At 33.5% G+C, this 19,539-nt stretch overlaps 3 protein-coding genes across 7 annotated transcripts; all 3 read left to right on the forward strand.

The window, feature by feature from the left end:
* Positions 1–304: 304 nt before the first annotated feature.
* On the forward strand, positions 305–13,224 carry LOC104215564 (uncharacterized). 5 transcript variants are annotated; one of them, XM_070150291.1, is made up of 13 exons: positions 306–544; positions 3,961–4,221; positions 5,107–5,367; positions 5,738–5,773; positions 5,845–5,904; positions 6,008–6,040; positions 6,142–6,333; positions 6,422–6,668; positions 6,762–7,691; positions 11,543–11,617; positions 11,758–11,865; positions 12,018–12,080; positions 12,506–13,224. In XM_070150291.1, exons 1-9 carry the CDS (start codon positions 496–498, stop codon positions 6,973–6,975), a joined length of 1,353 nt encoding a protein of 450 aa, XP_070006392.1. In that variant the 5' UTR covers positions 306–495; the 3' UTR covers positions 6,976–7,691; positions 11,543–11,617; positions 11,758–11,865; positions 12,018–12,080; positions 12,506–13,224. The 5 variants fall into 5 exon arrangements, with proteins under 5 accessions (XP_070006396.1, XP_070006392.1, XP_070006393.1 ...); XM_070150292.1 differs by having other exon boundaries at positions 6,020–6,040; XM_070150295.1 differs by lacking the exon at positions 3,961–4,221 and having other exon boundaries at positions 305–544.
* On the forward strand, positions 7,298–14,759 carry LOC138870832 (uncharacterized). The gene is made up of 11 exons (XM_070148671.1): positions 7,298–7,691; positions 7,808–7,935; positions 8,031–8,155; positions 8,672–9,018; positions 9,675–10,831; positions 10,901–11,280; positions 11,758–11,865; positions 12,779–12,949; positions 13,972–14,143; positions 14,619–14,644; positions 14,753–14,759. Exons 1-11 carry the CDS (start codon positions 7,298–7,300, stop codon positions 14,757–14,759), a joined length of 3,015 nt encoding a protein of 1,004 aa, XP_070004772.1.
* A 172-nt stretch (positions 14,760–14,931) lies between these two features.
* Positions 14,932–18,270, forward strand: LOC104222719 (uncharacterized). The gene is made up of 6 exons (XM_009773996.2): positions 14,932–15,155; positions 15,259–15,332; positions 17,093–17,141; positions 17,259–17,365; positions 17,698–17,774; positions 17,931–18,270. The coding sequence occupies exons 1-6, from the start codon at positions 15,107–15,109 to the stop codon at positions 18,172–18,174; spliced, it is 600 nt and encodes a 199-aa protein (XP_009772298.1). The 5' UTR covers positions 14,932–15,106; the 3' UTR covers positions 18,175–18,270.
* The last annotated feature ends 1,269 nt before the right edge of the window (positions 18,271–19,539 follow it).

Here is a 19,539-nt window from a genome sequence, read left to right on the forward strand (position 1 = left end):
TCGCCTCGGGGCGTTTTTGGTGTGCCTCGCCCCAGGGCTCGCTCCGAAAACGCCTTTTAAAACACTGGTTATAGATGTATAACAGTCATTCACTATAAAAGTAAAAAAAATATCGGAACAAATGATGTTGTTATAGAGGAATTTGACTGTATATGTTGTGTCCAATTTTATACCGGAATTGATTTTCCTTGACCAAACAATGTATTAAATTATATTGGTTTTTATACATGGATTAACCATTCTAAAACAACAACCAAACGGCACCTTATAATCTCATATTTGTGCAATTTTTTGTTTCACTAAATAAATAGCCCAGCTTCCTGGGACCGAGGACCGTTTGATCCGCATCTAAAAAGAGGATAATAAATTCACAGAAGAGGGAACGAGAAAAGACCCGAATGCGAAAGAAAGCCCTAACCCGAAGAACACTTCTCGAGCAACGAATCGTATCCATCTGCACGTAGCAACCAATTTCTAATCAATCTAACTGAAGCCATGGCTGGCAGAGAAGTTCGAGAATACACCAATCTCACCGATCCTAAAGGTATTTTCCCACAACTAGCCACACACGCATTTGGTTGTAACTAGCTTTTTTGGTTTTCCCACACACACAGTTTCTGTTTTCCTACACATGAAACAAAGAAACAATATATACACAAACTGGAAGAACATTCAGTCCAATGCCAACCATTTTTCATGGAAGACTATACAATATATGTGCAAAAAAAAAAAAGGAATTATTAAAGCCTTATGCTATATATTGTATTAACAATTGTCTCTGTATCAATGACCTAAAAGTTAGATGAATTATAGAATCGATAGTGTACCATGATGCAGATTAGTGGTGAGTAAAGATATATATATATATATATATATATGGACACCACACAATTTAGATACAATTAAAATTATCAATCAACTCTGCGTGTGAGGTGTTCATAGGTGCAACAAGGGCATCTTTCCCTTACATCCTTTCCCAAAGGTCCAAATAATTGATGCTACATTACTTTGGCTAATTACATGTTTGAGTGGAGCAGCTACAATTTTGTTTAGGCTTGATGGAGTTTATACTACAGAGCACACTAAATTCACGATACACATACATAATTAGTTGGAGATGTACATTGCTTTCTCTTCACCACAAAAATAACTCAACTTCTGATGTTGCAGAAAGCTGAAATTAACGGAGACATAATACAGTAGTTAATAGTTGCAGCTTATAGCATTCATATCTTCTTCTTGCTTCCAATCATCGTGCTTCGCAAATTCAACATTTCCATAAAAAAGAAAACTAAATCAACTGAAATTAATCTCTGCAGAGCACTTTGTGCACTTGAAGTTGAATCAGAACATTTCTATTCCTCAGTAGTCTGCGCAAATTGAACTATAATCATGTAGATTACCATTTATACATCACAACAACAACAAAGGCAATTCACGTTAGCCACAAAAAATAAAAAAAGGGACGTTACTCTTGATGAGCAGATTACTTCAATTTAACTAACAAAGGTAGTCAAAAAACAGGCCAAGAATTACTATCTAATCTGAAAAGGACAGGGGACAAGTATTCCAAAAATATCATCTTGGACGTCGTGGAACCAATGGAATACGTTGGATTTGTGAGTCCATGTGAGGCAAGGCACTCTCATATTCTTTATACCCTTTAAAAATACTTTTGACTGTTTCACCAACCTGAAGCATAAATATAGAGTAAATCAAATGATATTGAAAGAAAAAACATGAAAAAAATAAACCATATAGCCAATAAAGCCTATACAAAGTGAAATAACATTCTGTCCAACTGATCCAACCATTTTAATGGATTTGGACAGAATGGTATGTGTGTAAAACTTCCCGCGGAATTATTGAAGCCCTTTGCTATATATTCACGAACAACTGTAGATATGAAGACAAACGTTAGATGAATTATACCATCGATAATGTGCCATCACTAGATAACCTTCTATAAATTTGCAAGGTATTCCAAACTCTTCTATGACGATTTCAAACTCTTCTAACCAACTCATTCTTGGGGTATCAAATAATGCAGGAACAATAGCTCCAACCACCACCTGTTGCATAACCATGACGATTTGCTCATACGACAAATGAACAACAATTACAAATTCTACCTCTCTTCATCTGAAGACTATTTAGCCATTATGTTTCTATTTGGCAATCTGAAAATCCAAAAATATGTAATTTCTTATGATATTACATCACATATAACTAGACCATATGTGCGATATGTTAATAAGATAAGAAAAAGGAAAAAAACATACATATTCCAAACATACTCTTACGATCAAATTTCACAACCTACACCGGCTTTAAAATATGAAACATGGGAGACGAATTTCGTTCCTCCTATGGATAAATGTACATAAACACAACAATTTGTAAATATTCACAATATTAGTAAAAATGTTAATTTGGTAAAAGTTGGAACTTGCTAAGAATTAATAACAATGGGCTAACTCATTCTTCAGTGAGTTGAAAATATATTGGTAATATATAAATTAAGTTTCCTGTTGTACTTTAATTTTTAATTATTTCGAAAATACATTTATGGGATTAGGATTTAGGGGTGACTGGACGTATAGTAAACTAAAAATACTACTGCACAAAAAAAATAAAAAATAAATTGCGAACAAAAAAGAGGCGCATCAGATATGCCTTCTTTTCGTCAACTGCTTCTTTTGTTGAAGTCTCTTCAACTTCTCAAACCTAATTCAGTTTCTTACCCCAATTTTCCAACTCCTGCCTGCCTCAACGTCAATCATCTCTATAACAAGATGTATGTCGTAGTCCTGCTTTCATGGTTTTACGTTTGTTTACATTAGTTTTTCTTCTAAAATTATTGTAGTCAAGCCTGTTGTGGTTGCTTCAGAAATTTTCGACTTCGACCTACACTATCAGAAGAAAATAGAGTTTGTTTTGCATCGGAATCAATAGACTGAGGGGTTGCCAAGAAGCCCTATAAAATTTCTGATAGAATTGCGAAAGACTCTACAACTTCTCGGAAAAAATTCTGTTTTTACAGCATTTTGACATGGAACAACAGAAAAAACTCGCAAGAAAAAATCGAATATGCATACAGAAGCAGAAACATGCTAAATTTTCCTCGAACGGTATGAAAATTTAACATTATATAGATCATGAGCAATATTGCAGTTCTTAAAACAATTTGACGTAAATTCGGTCTCTTATTAAATCTTTTTGTTCTACTATTTGTTCAATTTCATAGATGCATTGGATGCTGAAATTTAAGTATATTTGTTCTACTATTTGTTCAATTTCATAGATGCATTGTATGCTGAAATTTAAGTATAAGTATAAAAAATTATGTGTCTTTATATATCGTAAGAACTTTCTGATCCGTACACCATATTAGTCTCTATTATGTTATATATCGTCTTTCTTCCGAATATGCATTATTTGATATATCATTGCATAAATTTAAAATATATTATGTCATATGTTTTATCATTTTTTATATGTTTACCCATCCCATACATCTTATGCATTTTTAAAAATTTAGAGCATTTGTAATTTTTAGGTACTTTTGATGATTAGTCGTACAGGTTTATCGTCTTTATTAGTCGCTTTTATACCTGCTTTACTCAGTTGCAAGTAGAGAAAAATCACAATTCTAATCAGCATATCAAATCTTATATACTAACCTTTAATTATGCTTTCTAAACAGTTTGCCAAGCTGGTAAAAGTTTTCGTTGGTCATAGTTTTGGATTCTATGAATTTTGGACATTTCAGCTAGCAGTCACTCCTAAGTTTTACAGCTTTATTTTTTCAATTCAGCATATCAAATCTTATATACTAACCTTTAATGATGGTTATTGCCCTTAAAGATTTGATAAATTATTTCATTATATTGGTTTTGATAGTTTCCGTACCTTTTTCCACTTATAACAGTTACCTCTTTTCTATTTTATGGTTTACAGATTGTGTCCATTCTACTACTATCAGACGGAATGCTATTGAAAAAGGAAAAACAGAACAATTATTAATGGACATAACAAATCGTCTGAATTCCCCTCAATTATGTAGTGCACCCATAAAGATCTGTGAACAAGTTTCATCATCTCACTCTCAACAACAAAATCCAAATTCAACGCAACAACATTTGCGATATGATTTTTCGCCTTTAAAATTGCAAAGTGATCATCTTTTACCGGATTTAAATGAGCTACCATTATTGCAAGGTAAATATTTGTGTAAATTTTGTTATATCTTAAATGAAAATTTGAGGAAGTCAAACTTTCGTGTTGCTATTCCGGCAAATAACAAAAATAAATTTTCTTTAACTTATATACTTTTATCTGATATGTGTAATGGACTGGCCAGTAGAATAATTTATAAATTAAAAGGTTAATGTGATGCTATTATTTGCTTTTGTTTATTTTATTATAAGTAAAAAATGTTTGTTATAAATATAGAATTATTATTTTTATGAATTTTGCTTTTTGTCGTTCTACTTTTGAAATTTTTATTAAGCGATTTATCTTCTCTTTTGCGATGTTTATTTTTTTTAAAAACAAAAAATTTCTTTGGTTGATTAGCCTTAATATTTACAATACTTTTAAATGAAGATTTGTTAGCCATCTAATTTAACATGTTGTTTGATAGGCAGTTTATATTTTCATTGAAAGTATGACTAATTAGAGGCGAAGTAAGATTTAATTCATGTGATTAGTTATGCGAGTTTTTAGCCAAAGTTAACCGTTATTGATGGGAGTCGATTTGTATTTGACTTCTATATATACTCTTGACCATCTTTAATTCCATAAGTTTGCTAAGGTATTACCTTTAGTTTAACTTAATGGAATGAGGTTGAAAGTAATGATGAAACTGTTAAAACACAAAAGTCAATAATTATTTTTTAAGCTAAACCCAGCTATAAAATTATTTTTTCAAGATCAATATTGCAATAAACTTAAACTTTATCTTGACCACCATGAAATAAAAAAAATGCTACATGTTAACTTGGTTTACATACAATTTAGTATATAAAAATTGGTTTGATAGTTTTCCTATCCTTTTCCACTTCTAACAATTAGTTTTTTTTGTTTTTATTTTATGGTTTACAGAATTGGTTGATACTACTATCATAGGGAATGCTTCTCAAAAAGGGAAAACAAAACAATCATTAACGGACATAACAAATCGTCTAAATTTTCCTCGATTTAGTAGTACCCCAATAAAGAGTTGTAGACAAGTTTCATCATCTTATTCTCAAGCACAATGTCCAAGACCAATGCAAGAGCATAATTTGCGATATGGTTTGTCGAGTTCAAATTTGCAGAAAGAACATCTTCTACCTGATTTAAATGAGATACCATTATTTCAAGGTAAATATTTATGCTTAATTTATTTAACATATTTTTGAAATTTGAGGAAGACAATTTTTTGTGCCCCTATATACATGTCCACATAAATAATGAAGTTTTATTTATTTATACACATATAACTTATATGCGAAATTTGGGCAACATAATTATTTAAAAAAACTATACATTTATTTGCTTCTCTTTATTTTCTCAAGTACACCATGTTTGTTATTTTACAATTCTACTTCTATGAGTAATTTTTTTTTTGGGTTATACTTTTGCAATTTTCATTATTTTAAATGCACCCCTATAATTTCAAATTCAGTTTTGCAATATAATTTTTCTTCAATATGAAATTGAAAAAAGGCTAACAATTAATATTTATGTTTAGAATTTGAAGATGACAATATTGATGCTGATATACCAGGTATGCCATTGAACTCACCACAACTCATACTCATACATACAAGTTTACTAATTTTTAATTTATTCATCAAGGTCATATGCAATCCGATGTACAAATTCATGATGCAAATGAAGATGACGATGTTTTTGAAGGTATTCACATATAACTCATCAATGTTCGATAATATTAAAATGTATTAACAATTCCCCTTATATTAAATTTTAAATTTTAAGCACTAATTATTATTATTTTTAGATGATGAAGTAGAGAGCTGGATGACCAATGAAGGTAAGTATGACATAATTTAAAGTTACATATACAACATACTTTTACTTTCTCTATAATAAGTACTTTAACTTTATCTCTTTATTTTACTCTCATAAAACTAGAATATTGGGATATTGGAGATGGCAATTATGAATGTGAATATTGTGGGGCATATTTCTGGTTTGAGGAAAGAGTTGACAAGAAGTATAAAAATAAAAAACTAGTTTTCACTTTGTGTTGTGGTCGTGGAAAAATCAAGCTACCAAATCCAAAGGAGCCTCCTTCGATTTTGAAGAATTTATTATTTGGATCAGGTTAATAGATAAATTCATTTCATTAAAATAACGACACTATAATTTTTGCATATATATATCTTCTTTAACCTAACCTAATTTCATGAAGGTGCAAAAAGCAAATATTTCAGAGAGAACATTCGAACATATAATTCTATATTTGCATTTACATCAATGGGAGGAAAGGTGGATTTCTCTGTCAACAAAACAAAGGGACCTAGAACATTCAGATTGTCTGGGCAAAATTATCACCAGATTGGAAGCTTATTGCCTCCGGAGGGATCTTCTCCAAAATTTGCACAATTGTATATCTATGATACAGAAAATGAGGTGGAAAATAGAATTCATGCTATCAGGTTAGCATAGACAATTGCTTACTCAAAATATTTAAAATTATATTTTTTTATAAGACATAAATTGTTAGTTGAATTCAATATTTTTCTTTATAGCCGTGGTGAAATGAACAATCAACTTCATGTTGAAATTGTGAATGAGTTGAAGCAAATGCTTGATGACAACAATGTTCTTGCAAAGTCAATTAGAATGGTAAGAGATCAATTTCAAACAGATGGGACCTCAAATGTTAGACTTAGACTGATTGGGAAAAGAGGATCTGATGGAAGAAGATACAATTTACCAACAGTTTCAGAGTTTCAGAGGTAGCTGCTTTGATTGTTAGAGATTTTGAACAAACAAGTCTGACAGAGATATCATAGTTGAAAGCCAATCTGGACAACTACAAAGGATAAATGAATTAAATGCAGCATACTTAGGTTTGCAATATCCATTGCTATTTCCATATGGTGAAGATGGATACCGAGAAGATATTCCTTTAAACGATATTGATGATTCAACCGGTGGAAGGAAATGTGTTAGCACGCGTGAGTACTTATCATATAAAATTCAAGAAAGGAAGGATGAAGATCCAACAATTGTGTCAGCTAGAAGATTATTTCAGCAATTCTTGGTAGATGGTTATACAATGATGGAATCTTCTCGATTGAGGTTCATTAGGCTTCATCAAAAACAATTGAGAGCACACTTTTATAAAGGGTTACAAGATGTTGTTTTACATGGGGACATAGAACCTTCTTCTCAAGGACAAAGAGTTATACTCTCTTCCAGCTTTACGGGAGGTGCACGTTACATGTTGCAAAATTATCAAGATGCCATGGCAATTTGCAAATGGGCGGGGTACCCTGATCTGTTCATAACTTTTACTTGCAACCCAAAATGGCCAGAAATTACTAGATTTGTGGAGAGTAGGGGATTATCTCCAGAATATCGTCCCGGCATTTTAACAAGGGTTTTCAAAATCAAGCTGGATCGCATGATAAAGGATTTACGCGACAATAAAATTTTTGGAGAAGTAAAAGCAGGTACAGTTTTTATGTTCTACAAAATTATTATGCTTGCCCATTAATTTTACTATATGCTAATATTAAAAATAATTAATATATAAATTTAATGATCTAATTACATCTTTATTCTTCAGTGATTTATACAGTTGAATTCCAAAAGCGAGGCTTGTCTCATGCACACATCTTGCTTTTTCTTCTGAATAAATACCCAAATGTCGGAGATATTGATGGAATAATTTCAGCAGAATTACCAGATAAAAAAGTAGATCCTTATTATTATAATGTTGTTAGAAATTTTATGATGCATGGTCCTTGTGGTACTGCTAGAAAATCTTCTCCATGCATGCAAAATGGTAGATGCACAAAGCACTTTCCAAAAAATTTGTGTCATCAACCACAATTGATGAAGATGGGTATCCAATTTATAGAAGAAGGGATGATGGTAGAACTGCAAAGAGGGTAGGTATTGAGTTGGATAATAGGTATGTTGTACCGCACAATAGATTTTTACTATTGAAGTATGATGCACATATTAACGTGGAGTGGTGTAATCAATCACGATCCATTAAGTACTTATTTAAGTATGTTAATAAAGGTAATGATCGTGTCACCGCAACTTTTTCTCAAAGTGTAAATAATGAAGACTCGAGGGTTGTTGATGAAATAAATATGTATTGTGATTGCCGATACATATCACCTTGTGAAGCTGCTTGGAGAATTTTTAAATTCCCAATACACCATAGAGAACCACCTGTAGAAAGGCTATCATTTCACCTACCAAATAATCAGACGGTGATATTTTCGGATGATGATCCAATTGATGCAGTTGTCAATAGACCAACCGTTAAGGAATCTATGTTTTTAAGCTGGTTTGAAGCTAATAAGACATTTCGTGAAGCAAGAGAATTGACTTATGCAGAATTCCCTCTAAAGTTTGTGTAGAAACAAAACCTAAAAAGATGGGAAAAAAGAAGAACATCTGCATTTTCTATTGGCAGAATATTCTTTGTTCCACCTGGCTCTGGCGAGCAATATTACCTTAGATTGTTGTTGAATGTCATTAAAGGTCCAAAGAGCTACGAGGATTTAAAAAAAGTCAACGGTTGTGATCATGAGACTTTTAGAGATGCATGTTATGCTCTGGGTTTATTAGATGATGACAAGGAATACGTGGATGCTATAATGGAAGCAAGTAATTGGGGAATGACATTATATCTTAGGCAATTATTTGCTATGCTACTTTTATCAAATTCAATGTCACGTCCAGAAAGTGTTTGGCAAGCAACATGGCATTTACTATCAGAAGATATCCTTCATGAAGAAAGAAGAATATTGGATCACCCAGGTACTTATTTAATGCTTACAATTTTGAGTTATGATATGATACTTATGAAGGATGGCCGATTTGCTTAACTTTATTAATTAATTTTCTTTTTAATTACTTCATTCATATTAATCTGATTGTTCATTTCTTTCTACTTTTTTATTTTCCAACTTCATTCAAAATTCACTCAACAACTTAATGTTCGTTAAACAATATTTTGTTATGTTGTTTTTTTACTATAGTGTTGTGTTTAGCTCATAGGAATAATATTGGTACTAATTAATGCACTTTTCGGACATAAATACTAATAGAAAATTAATGCATGGTATTTAATGCCCTAAAGCTTCGGAAAAGCCTATAGTCGCTCTTATGCATTCTATACTTTAATTGAAAATATTGCAATTAATTTTTTTTGGATAGCAAAATTGATTTTTTGATACATTACGAATAATAAAATGCATCTTCACATTGTTAGTAATTTTTAAAAATAAAATGAACCACATGGTTTGGACTATATTATTACTTCAAATTCTATATACGTTAAATGTGCTTTAAATTAACGTAAACTACTATTTAACACTATGCTTTTCGTTAATTTTATTATTAATTTGATGTGGCTAAACTAAACTTTACAATTTCATTGTATTTAATTCTTTTATATTTTAATGTTATTTCAGAAGCTGACCTAACAGATGAAGAATTGAAAAATCGTTGTTTGCAAAAGCTTGAAATTTTTTTGAAAGGTTGTGGAAGAAGTTTTCAGGATTTTCCAACAATGCCAAGGCCTGTTTATAATATGGAAGAAGTTGACAACAGTAACAGATTAATACGGGATGAGTTGCGTTATAATAAACGCGCTTGGACAGAGGAGCATCAACAATTAGTAAAGAATCTGACAGATGAGCAAAAGTTAGTTTATGAAAAAATAATAAGAGATGTGAATGAAGAGAAAGGTGGATTTTTCTTTTTATATGGTTTTGGAGGAACATGCAAGACTTTTATTTGGAGAACTCTATCTTCTGCCATAAGATCTAAAGGAGATATTGTGTTAACTGTTGCATCTAGCGGGATTGCATCTTTGTTATTACCAGGTGGTCGAACAGCTCATTCAAGATTTGTGATTCCTCTAAATGTAACTGAAGATTCAACATGTAATATCAAGCAAGGTACTCCTTTAGCAAATTTAATTATTAAGGCAAAGTTGATTATTTGGGATGAGGCACCCATGATGCATAGATATTGTTTTGAAGCTCTTGATAAAACTTTAAGAGATATTCTTAGGTTTAAAGATGCATCCAATTTACACCGACCATTTGGAGGTAAAACAATTGTTCTTCGTGGTGACTTCAGACAAATATTACCTGTCATTCCAAAAGGTAGTAGACAAGATATTGTTAATGCTTCTCTCAATTCTTCTTATTTATGGCCACACTGTCAACTCTTAAAGTTAACAAAGAATATGAGATTGCAAGGTAATGAAATAGGGACACATCTAGATGAGTTGAGAGTTTTTTCAGATTGGGTTTTGGCAATTGGCGATGGTATAGTTGGTACTTCTGTTGAGGGCAATGAAAAATTCCTAATACCAGATGATCTTTTGATAAAACAATCTGTTGATCCAACATCTGCAATTGTAGAAAGTACATATCCGGATTTCAACAGTCGTTGCAATAATATAGGATACCTCCAGCAAAGAGCCATTCTTACTCCAACTCTTGATATGGTGGAATCAATCAACGAATATATGATTTCTCTTAATCAAAGTTCTGAGAAATCTTATTTGAGTTCCGATACAATCTGCAGCTCTGACAATACTTATTCAGCACTGGAACATGTACACACTCCTGAATTCTTAAATACAATTAAATGATCTGGAGTTCCAAATCATGCTCTTACTCTAAAGGTTGGTATTCCAGTAATGTTATTAAGAAATATTGATCAGTCAGCAGGATTATGTAATGGAACAAGGTTGATCATAACTAAACTTGGAAATCAAGTTATTGAAGCCAAGGTATTAGCAGGACAGATGGCCGGACAAAAAGTGTTTATTCCAAGAATGACATTGACTCCATCTGATGCTAGAATTCCCTTTAAATTCCAGCGAAGACAATTTCCAATCATTGTTTCTTTTGCCATGACAATCAACAAAAGTCAAGGACAGTCATTGTCTCACGTGGGTTTATTTTTGAAGAAACCAGTTTTTACACATGGACAACTATATGTTGCTCTTTCTCGGGTGACAAGCAGAAAGGGATTAAAAATTTTGGTTTGTGATGACGATGGGCAAATAACTAATGAAGCTACAAATGTTGTATTTAAAGAAGTTTTTCGAAATTTAGTCTGACACTCGAAAGATAATCAGTGTCTTTTTTGAGGTTTAAGTACTACTTTTGTTGCTGAGATTCATTAACCAAGTGCGACAATAGTTGTTGATAAGATATCTGAAACATGTAATACGCTTAACTTTTTTGTTCTTTTTTTATATCTTTCTCTATTTCTCTATTCTATATATAAATTAACATTTCATAAAATGTTGCAAATACAGATCTGTCAGGATTTGCCATAACATGGATTAACGGGACTTCTTACATCGCATTTGTGAAGAAGCACAGAATGTCTTGTACGAAATTTTTTCTTTTTCCCTTTCATGTTCAGTTATGTTAATTGCAACAGAATATATGCTGGATTTTACAATATTCTATTCACAACGACTAAGTAAATGCAATTTGTTTTCGTTTTCTTATTCTCTGCATTTTTTAGTTTTGTAATGTCGATTTCAAAGAGGGGATTGTCACTGGAGATTAAATTTGGCCACTGCTTCAAATTTGGCATTAGTACTGGAGATGAAGTTCAATGTCAGCTTTCAAGGTGATTGGATATCTACCTTCTGTGTGTACTTATGATATCATATCCTCATTATAAGATAGCTAGATGTTTTCCCTCTTATGTTTCTAAAACATAATTAACATTTTAATTTTAATTCGCGCCGTCTTTTCCATTCACAAACCTTATTTTGCCAGGTGGAGTGATGTCGTTTAATGATGGTGGTCCTTCATTTAAATCCCAAGCCCAGATTCTCAAAGGTCCATTTCTCCATTTTCTATATTTAATTTCTGAATATTACATTATGCAGCATTGAATTGAGTGAAGAACATGTGTTATTCTCTGTGTCGCTACTTCGCGATTCAATACATGTGCTTTTATGTCATTTTTAATTGTTAAAAGTAGTATATTGAAGATTAGCTGCAACAAAATGCTGTAAAAAATGTAGACGATAACTTGCTTTGGCATCCCATAGGGAATGAGGATGGGGAATTATGCATTTGCATAAGTAATTACCTGTGTATCAAATAGTATTGTTATTTTTATATCAACGAAAGTAGTTACCTATGTCATTATGTATTTACTTTTGCTATTTTTATTTTTGAGCTGGAAGTAGCAGCATTTTGGACTTTTTTTGCAGTTGTTTTGGGGCTGAATTTAGGTGTGCTTTCATGGATATTTGCAGGTCGTTTTTCTTCTGCGTTTTCGAAGAATTTAAGCTGCGTTCTTGGCTGATTTTCAGAAGTTACGGGGGCACGGGGGCTATTTTGAGTGATGTTTTGGGGTGAGTTTTGCCGTAGATCTTATGGCCGTTTTTCGCTAAGTTTTGACTACTCTTGGTCCAGATTTCTGGACTGTTTTTGAGCGATTTCGGCAGTACGTTTCAGCTGGAATTTTTTGACTGTTTTTGGGTGAGAAAGTTGCAGCGTTTTGGACTGTTTGCTGCTGATTTTCGCAGCTTTTTGGAGTATTTTGGGGCTGTTCTAAGGTGGAGTTTGCAGCTGGTTTGTGTGGGTTTAAGGTGGAAGAAGAAGGTTGTGAAAATGAACGATTTTTGTGCTCCTCAAACAGCTGTTGTTGCTGCATTTTTACTGCTACAAATTGGTGTTTTGGGTTATGTTTTGCTGAGGTTTTTGGCTTGGAGATTTCATGATTTTTTCTCACAATATCTCGAGGGATGATTCTTCTGTATAGTATATGTATCTCTCGAGTTCAAAGAGTAAGCTTACGTGCAATAAAGTTTATATGTTGGGTTGCCTTTGCACTGTGTATGCTGAAGTATTTGTCAGAAGTACAATCGAGTTTAGTTTGTTTCACCTATACTTATTACTTACGTTGTTGTAACATCTTCCTCGCATTATCCCTTGCTTAATTTACATCATTGTCTCTCTTTTTTTCTTTGTATATAGAGTCTATTTTCAAGGACAAGTGCTGATTCACATTAGGTTTGGGTTAGTGATGTCATTCAATTTATCTATGCAGATTACATCTTCATTTAGAGCAATGGGTCCTTTAATTAATTTCATCCATACTTTTGACCATCCTTGCGAACAGTTCCATCTTTCTTGGTAGAGTTCATCACACCAATTGCGAAGGTGAATTTTTTTACCTTTTCTTAAATAGTCAAAGTACCTCAGTCATGTTCAGAAGTAGTAAACACATTAGTCTACAAATTGCTATTTTGGAGGATACTCATTAAAGTGGGAAGATACTGTTATTTTTTAACATGTCTGAGTATGAGTCATGAAGATAGAGTTTAGGTACCAATTGTACAACTGTTATTGAGGAGTAGGAAAGAAATGCTTTTATTATAAAATGCAACGTCAATATATGAAAAGAAAGGAAACTGACTGAATCCATTCTCGGTGAGGAAATTGAAAGTGTGGTTTAATTTGTCTTTTGGTTTATTTCTTTATTTTTTTAATATGGTCGATAAATTTAGTCTGCAATATATATCCGTTTCTAATATTTCTTCCGCATTACTCAAATGTCTAAGATGTTTTCATATACTCATATTTTGAGTGCTAATCGATCTACTCATTTTTTTTGTTTGTCTTTTACTGTTGTGATACAACAAGATTCTTTCTCAATATGCTAACTCCTAAGTTCTACTACTTCATTATTTGATTCTGTTCTTTTTTACTTTGATAGGAAATGTATGATCAAAGTCACTAATACATTGCTGATGACTTCTCCAATTAATGTTCGAATTGTTAATTTGTTCTCACGGCTGGGAAAATTTGTTATTTGGTTATCTGATCGAAATGAGGAGCAAGGGAGAAAAGATTATTCATCATGTAGAGCTCTGCAGTTTGGTGGTAGAGTAATTACCTGTTATCAAATATTGTTATTTTCATATCAACAAAAGTAATTACCTGTGTCATTATCTCTTTAGTATTGGCATTTTTATTTTTGCGTTAAACCATTGATTAGAGGTGCAATATTTTTGTTGATTATTACTTGGTTACTTAAGAGAATTGTAGTGTCCTATTATGGACTTGAGTATTTCTCAAGGGATGATTTTTTCAGGCTATTGTTTAGCCATTATATTTGCTATTGCACATGTTCTATTTGTTGCATGTGGCCTACTTTGAAGGATGAGAATTTATCAAGATTAAAGCCACTATGTGGTTTCTGTTGGAGCTACTTAAAATAATATTTTGTGCAAGTTGGTGCACCCATATTAACCTTCGTTCGAGACAGGAGCTGAAATAAGATTTTAACCAAATGTGATGTCCTTTGTGTTTCTACTTGAGTCAAAAGTTTATGCATTTTCATGTGGACTAATCCTTTTAAAGCCAAATATTGACGTATCATTTCTCAGGTATGTTAAAATAGCTTTTGAGGATTGATGGTCCCTAACAACAAATTCATAGACATAACCCGATAGAATTCACCTATTTTTCTTTTCATTTAATTTTTTTTATTGCAGTCATTAAATATAGTCTGTAATATATATCTCTTTGTAATATTTCTCTATGCTCTTTTTTGTTTAAAATGATCCGCGCATCGCGCGGGTAAGTATACTAGTTCTAAAACAACAACCAAACGGCACCTTATAATCTCATATTTGTGCAATTTTTTGTTTCACTAAATAAATAGCCCAGCTTCCTGGGACCGAGGACCGTTTGATCCGCATCTAAAAAGAGGATAATAAATTCACAGAAGAGGGAACGAGAAAAGACCCGAATGCGAAAGAAAGCCCTAACCCGAAGAACACTTCTCGAGCAACGAATCGTATCCATCTGCACGTAGCAACCAATTTCTAATCAATCTAACTGAAGCCATGGCTGGCAGAGAAGTTCGAGAATACACCAATCTCACCGATCCTAAAGGTATTTTCCCACAACTGGCCACACACGCATTTGGTTGTAACTAGCTTTTTTGGTTTTCCCACACTTTTTAGGGTTAACGTGTAAATGCAAACAAATTTTGCAGATAAGAAATTCGGGAAAGGGAAGGGAGACAGGATAGATGACGAGGAAATCACTTTCCAACGCATGGTTTCAAAGGTTAGCGAATCTAACACGCACCTCCAGAATTTAATCAGGAGCCAACAAATTTTGCTTCTGATTTGACTTACAATAGCACTTGAATGTTTCTGTTGAATTGTGTGAACCGCCTCATTTAAAAGCTTAAACTGTTAATCATGTCGAATTGGTGCTTCATTTAGAAACTTAAGCTGTTTGGAATTTATTTCTTTGAATTTAAGTTACATACACTTTCAATATAATGAACTTTTTACACCATCAGTGTAGTTCAACTTATCAATTGCCATTTGTTCTGGGTTGTCAATGCTAGTATTAAATATAATTACTTGCAATCATCTTTTAAGTGACTTGATTTATTAAATCTTTTTTACACCGTTAGTTCATAGTATTTAAATAGTTCTGCAACAGTATAATTTGATCATCGCATATCTTTCAATTTCTTCATGCCTATAATTTTGGAAGACTTTATTAAAGTTCTGAATTTTTTTGCTGACTATCTATTATCTCATAAACTCATTTGGCTATTAGCTGTATATGCCGTTTCATCCGCGTTGTGAAATAGATGTTTTCCAGGAGGAGATGTTTGTAGTGGATTGAAAACTATAGAGAATAATCGCAATGGTTTAGTTAATTTAAAAGAAGTCTCCTGTTTGGGCCACAAGTTTTCAACCATAATCTGATATTTCAAGAGATTATCCATGAATTTGTCTATTTGCTCGAATCGGCAAGTCTTTCTTCAATTTCTTTGTCTGATGAAATGATGGGACTGTTAATAATTTACTTCCGCAAGGCTAAATTAGGATTTACTTTCTCTCAAGTGTGGTTGCTCCTGGGGCAAGAGCACTCCACTCCAACTAAGAGGCAAGAAATTTGTCTCAGCCTAAGTGATTTCTTCACATCTGACTCGGAGTTTTTTTTTTTTTTTTTTGGGGGGGGGGGGGGGGGGAGGGTGACGGAGAAATAAAAATTTGTCTTCCTCATGTCCTAGCTTTCACAAGAAAAAGAAAAAATTAACTTCCCCTTTTTGAATTTTGAATGTGTTGAGAAAACTGACTGAGCTTGCGACCTCCCCAGTTTTCTATTCCTTATTTTATTGCCAATAAGAGCTCTTGTAACTGCTCTTTTTATTTGCTACCCTATACTTCCTCTTTATTCTACTGAAAAATTAAGTGACAGAAATGTTTTGTTAGGCTTATAAGGAACTTATAGAAGTTGTTTTAATCAGAAGAGGGCTTCTTTACTCAATGGGAGACTGCTACTGGTAAAAGAAACAACAACAAACACAATTAAGCCTCAATCGCCATCTAGTTGAGGTCAATTATATGAATCCTCACTATTCATCAATGATGAAGATTCATCATAAATCGACATATTTTATGCTGGCTGTGAACCTACTACAATCCTCCTCCTTATGAGGTTGTAGGACCGACAAAGTGAGCAAGCTCACATCAACGGAGTTACTACTGGTAAAGGGAACCCTATGCAAAAAATAGACTTAAACAGCTATCATGGACCGAAATAAGGGAGATATGCAGTCCATCTATTAGGATTTAAATAAGAGGTCTTTGCAGTATATTTAGTTATATAGTCTTAGAAAACAGGTTTAACACTACTAAAAGAAAAGTTTGATTTTTGTGATTTATTCTAAATTATGGTATTCCGGAAAAGCGTGTAATTCAGGACCAGATCATATTTAAAGTATCCCTCAGAATACCCCAATTTCTTATAACATGCCCTGACAGGGATCTTGGCTTTTTCTACTGGGTGCTTGATATGTTCAGATGCAAGAGGTTGCTGGGGAACGTGGAGGCTACCTTCATGGGAGAGGCGGTACAGATTCTTGTTCAAAATAATTCCTCCCCTCTTTTTCTTCTTTGTACATCCATCCATCGATATAATGGAAGTGTGTAATAGTTTCCTGAGCCTTGTTTAAGTTTTGTAATGCAGCCCTGGACAGTGATGACTTGCTTTATCTGAAGGAGCAGATGGAAGCCGAGGAGGATGCTGAACGCCTTCTGAGACGTACCGAAAAACGTGCATTCCAAGCATTCAAGATATCCTTTTTACTGGTTCTTTGATATTACCTCATTCGATTGTGTATCCCTCGTATATTGACATTATATGATGACTGCAAGTGCTAATTGATGTCAATTGAGTTTCATTAATATTTATAATCATTATAAAGGCTGATTTGTATAATCATTGTAAAGGCTGATTTGATGATTTATCCCATGAAATTTAGCCTTGCCAGCAGAGAGGATGTTGTGGCTTGAGAAAGCATAGGACACAGATAACTTTTCAACCAAAAAAAAGGACATAGATATGTAGGTTATTAAGTTGTAGTTAACCATTTCCATCTTCTGTGTAATGCTTAACCATATTAAACAAAGCTGTAGCTGATTCTTCACCAGCGTCAATTCCCCTGCCGCTTCGTGTTGAGCCCAAGCCAAAGAGTGGGATTAGGTATTGTTTTGCCTCTTTTACTGTTAGGCACTTTATTTCTCCGGTGTCCTCCTCCTTGTTATTTCCATCATTTTTTGTTGTTTGGTACTTGGTATTCTTCATAAATAATCAGGGGGAGTTAATTAGATTAACATATTTGCTGGTCTTATGGTACAGGCAGCAAGATTTACTTAAAAGGGTTTTAGAAGTCAAACCTAAGAAGCAGAAAGTTTCTACCGCATCTGATGGGAGTAATTCCCCAGCAAGCACACAGGCTGCTCCAAGTAATAACACTGATTCTAATCAGGAGAAGCAGAAAGAGCCCCTGCCAGCTAGATCAACAGACATGGGAGATGAAACAATTGCAGATAATCCAATGAAAAGCTTGCTAGTAGCATATGAGAGTTCAGATGAAGATTGATTTTGTACGAATTTGTTTTTGTATGATGATGCTTAGAGCATAAGTGTTTAAATCAACAAATCTAATTAGTAGTTGTTATGTGGCCATTCTTATCAAGGATCCTTCAATGCTCTCCTTTTTACTGCAATTGTAAAACAGAAGAAGGGCTAAACGCACACCGCAGGCCTCTGAGCATGTGCAATGGAGGCCTAAATCTTCTTAATCCACCATAAATTACCTGATAGAGTGAATATTGACGAACTTTTTAGTTGGTGGTTATACTGCAATGCTTTGGACGTGCCTAAAGCAAATTGGTCATTTATTGTGGACCGGAGGGAGTAGTATTTATTAGTGCTCCAACTTAATTACTATAAAAGGCAGGAAATAAAATTTCGTTTTAAACTGTTACATTAACATATTTCGGAACCTGAACGTGAAGAATACAGGGATGTATGGCCGAAGATCTGCTAAGAGATTTCCGAAAAGATTTCATGGAAATAACTTACCTAGATCTTCTAGGATTACTGAGCTAGAAATATAATAGGATTATACGTAGATCGGATTTGTTCGGATTTTTAAATTACCAAACCAAACCAATGGTATTAGGTTTTTAAATCTATAAACCAAATCAAACCATTAAAGTCGGGTTTTTCACTCTTGAGTTTTCTCGGGTTTTTTGTTTTTTTCCGGTGACTTGGTATTGAGGAGAGTTACAATACATACCAAGAACCCAAATGACGGGAAACTAAGCTCGAACTGGGAAGGACCGTACAGAGTTACCATATAACCGGGAAAGGCTCGTACCAGCTCGAATTCGGAAATGGGATACAACTATCTAACAATTGGAATGTGGCACACTTAAAGCGATACTACTGCTAAGGTACGAACACAATCTTCTTTGTAGTTTATTACGCTTTGAACTAACCCGTGCAAGTACTCAATCAAAGTCAAATCTAAGGATTAGGCCTGAAATCACGTGTTACACTCCTTTTCCCTTGGACCGGTTTTTTCCCGAAGTAGGTTTTACGTCAAGGTTTTTAACGAGGCAACAGTAAAGCATGCTACCCTAGTTTTGAAGATCGGTCTGAGACCGGGGACTGCGGATCATCGTTCAGATCAATAGTATTCGATCCTCAAAATTTCAGTCTCGAATACTCGAGGGCCATCACACCCTAAGTCAAGATCCTGAGTTCGGGAATGTAGAAGGCATTCTTATTCGATATTGAAATCCAAGGCTTGAATATTATGATTAATTGTAGGGATCAAACAGTCAAACAAATCGTGCCCACATAGCTCATTCTTGCCATGGCAGATAGCTTTTGTACCATCAACTATTTACACGACATTCAAAGTAATAAAAGAAATTTGCCTTCTATGTTTCATCAG

Source organism: Nicotiana sylvestris, chromosome 6, assembly GCF_000393655.2.
Source record: "Nicotiana sylvestris chromosome 6, ASM39365v2, whole genome shotgun sequence".
Lineage (NCBI taxonomy): Eukaryota > Viridiplantae > Streptophyta > Magnoliopsida > Solanales > Solanaceae > Nicotiana > Nicotiana sylvestris.

Coding starts and splice junctions, on each gene's coding strand:
- LOC104222719 (XM_009773996.2), top strand. CDS start 15,107: ATGGCTGGCAGAGAAGTTCGAGAATACACCAATCTCACCGATCCTAAA. Junction 15,156..15,258: donor CAATCTCACCGATCCTAAAG/GTATTTTCCCAC, acceptor CAAATTTTGCAG/ATAAGAAATTCGGGAAAGGG. Junction 17,142..17,258: donor CTACCTTCATGGGAGAGGCG/GTACAGATTCTT, acceptor TTTGTAATGCAG/CCCTGGACAGTGATGACTTG.
- LOC138870832 (XM_070148671.1), top strand. CDS start 7,298: ATGGAATCTTCTCGATTGAGGTTCATTAGGCTTCATCAAAAACAATTG. Junction 11,866..12,778: donor GTTCAATGTCAGCTTTCAAG/GTGATTGGATAT, acceptor TGATTTTCGCAG/CTTTTTGGAGTATTTTGGGG. Junction 14,144..14,618: donor CTCTGCAGTTTGGTGGTAGA/GTAATTACCTGT, acceptor ATCCTTTTAAAG/CCAAATATTGACGTATCATT.
- LOC104215564 (XM_070150291.1), top strand. CDS start 496: ATGGCTGGCAGAGAAGTTCGAGAATACACCAATCTCACCGATCCTAAA. Junction 4,222..5,106: donor TGAGCTACCATTATTGCAAG/GTAAATATTTGT, acceptor TATGGTTTACAG/AATTGGTTGATACTACTATC. Junction 5,905..6,007: donor AGATGACGATGTTTTTGAAG/GTATTCACATAT, acceptor TATTATTTTTAG/ATGATGAAGTAGAGAGCTGG.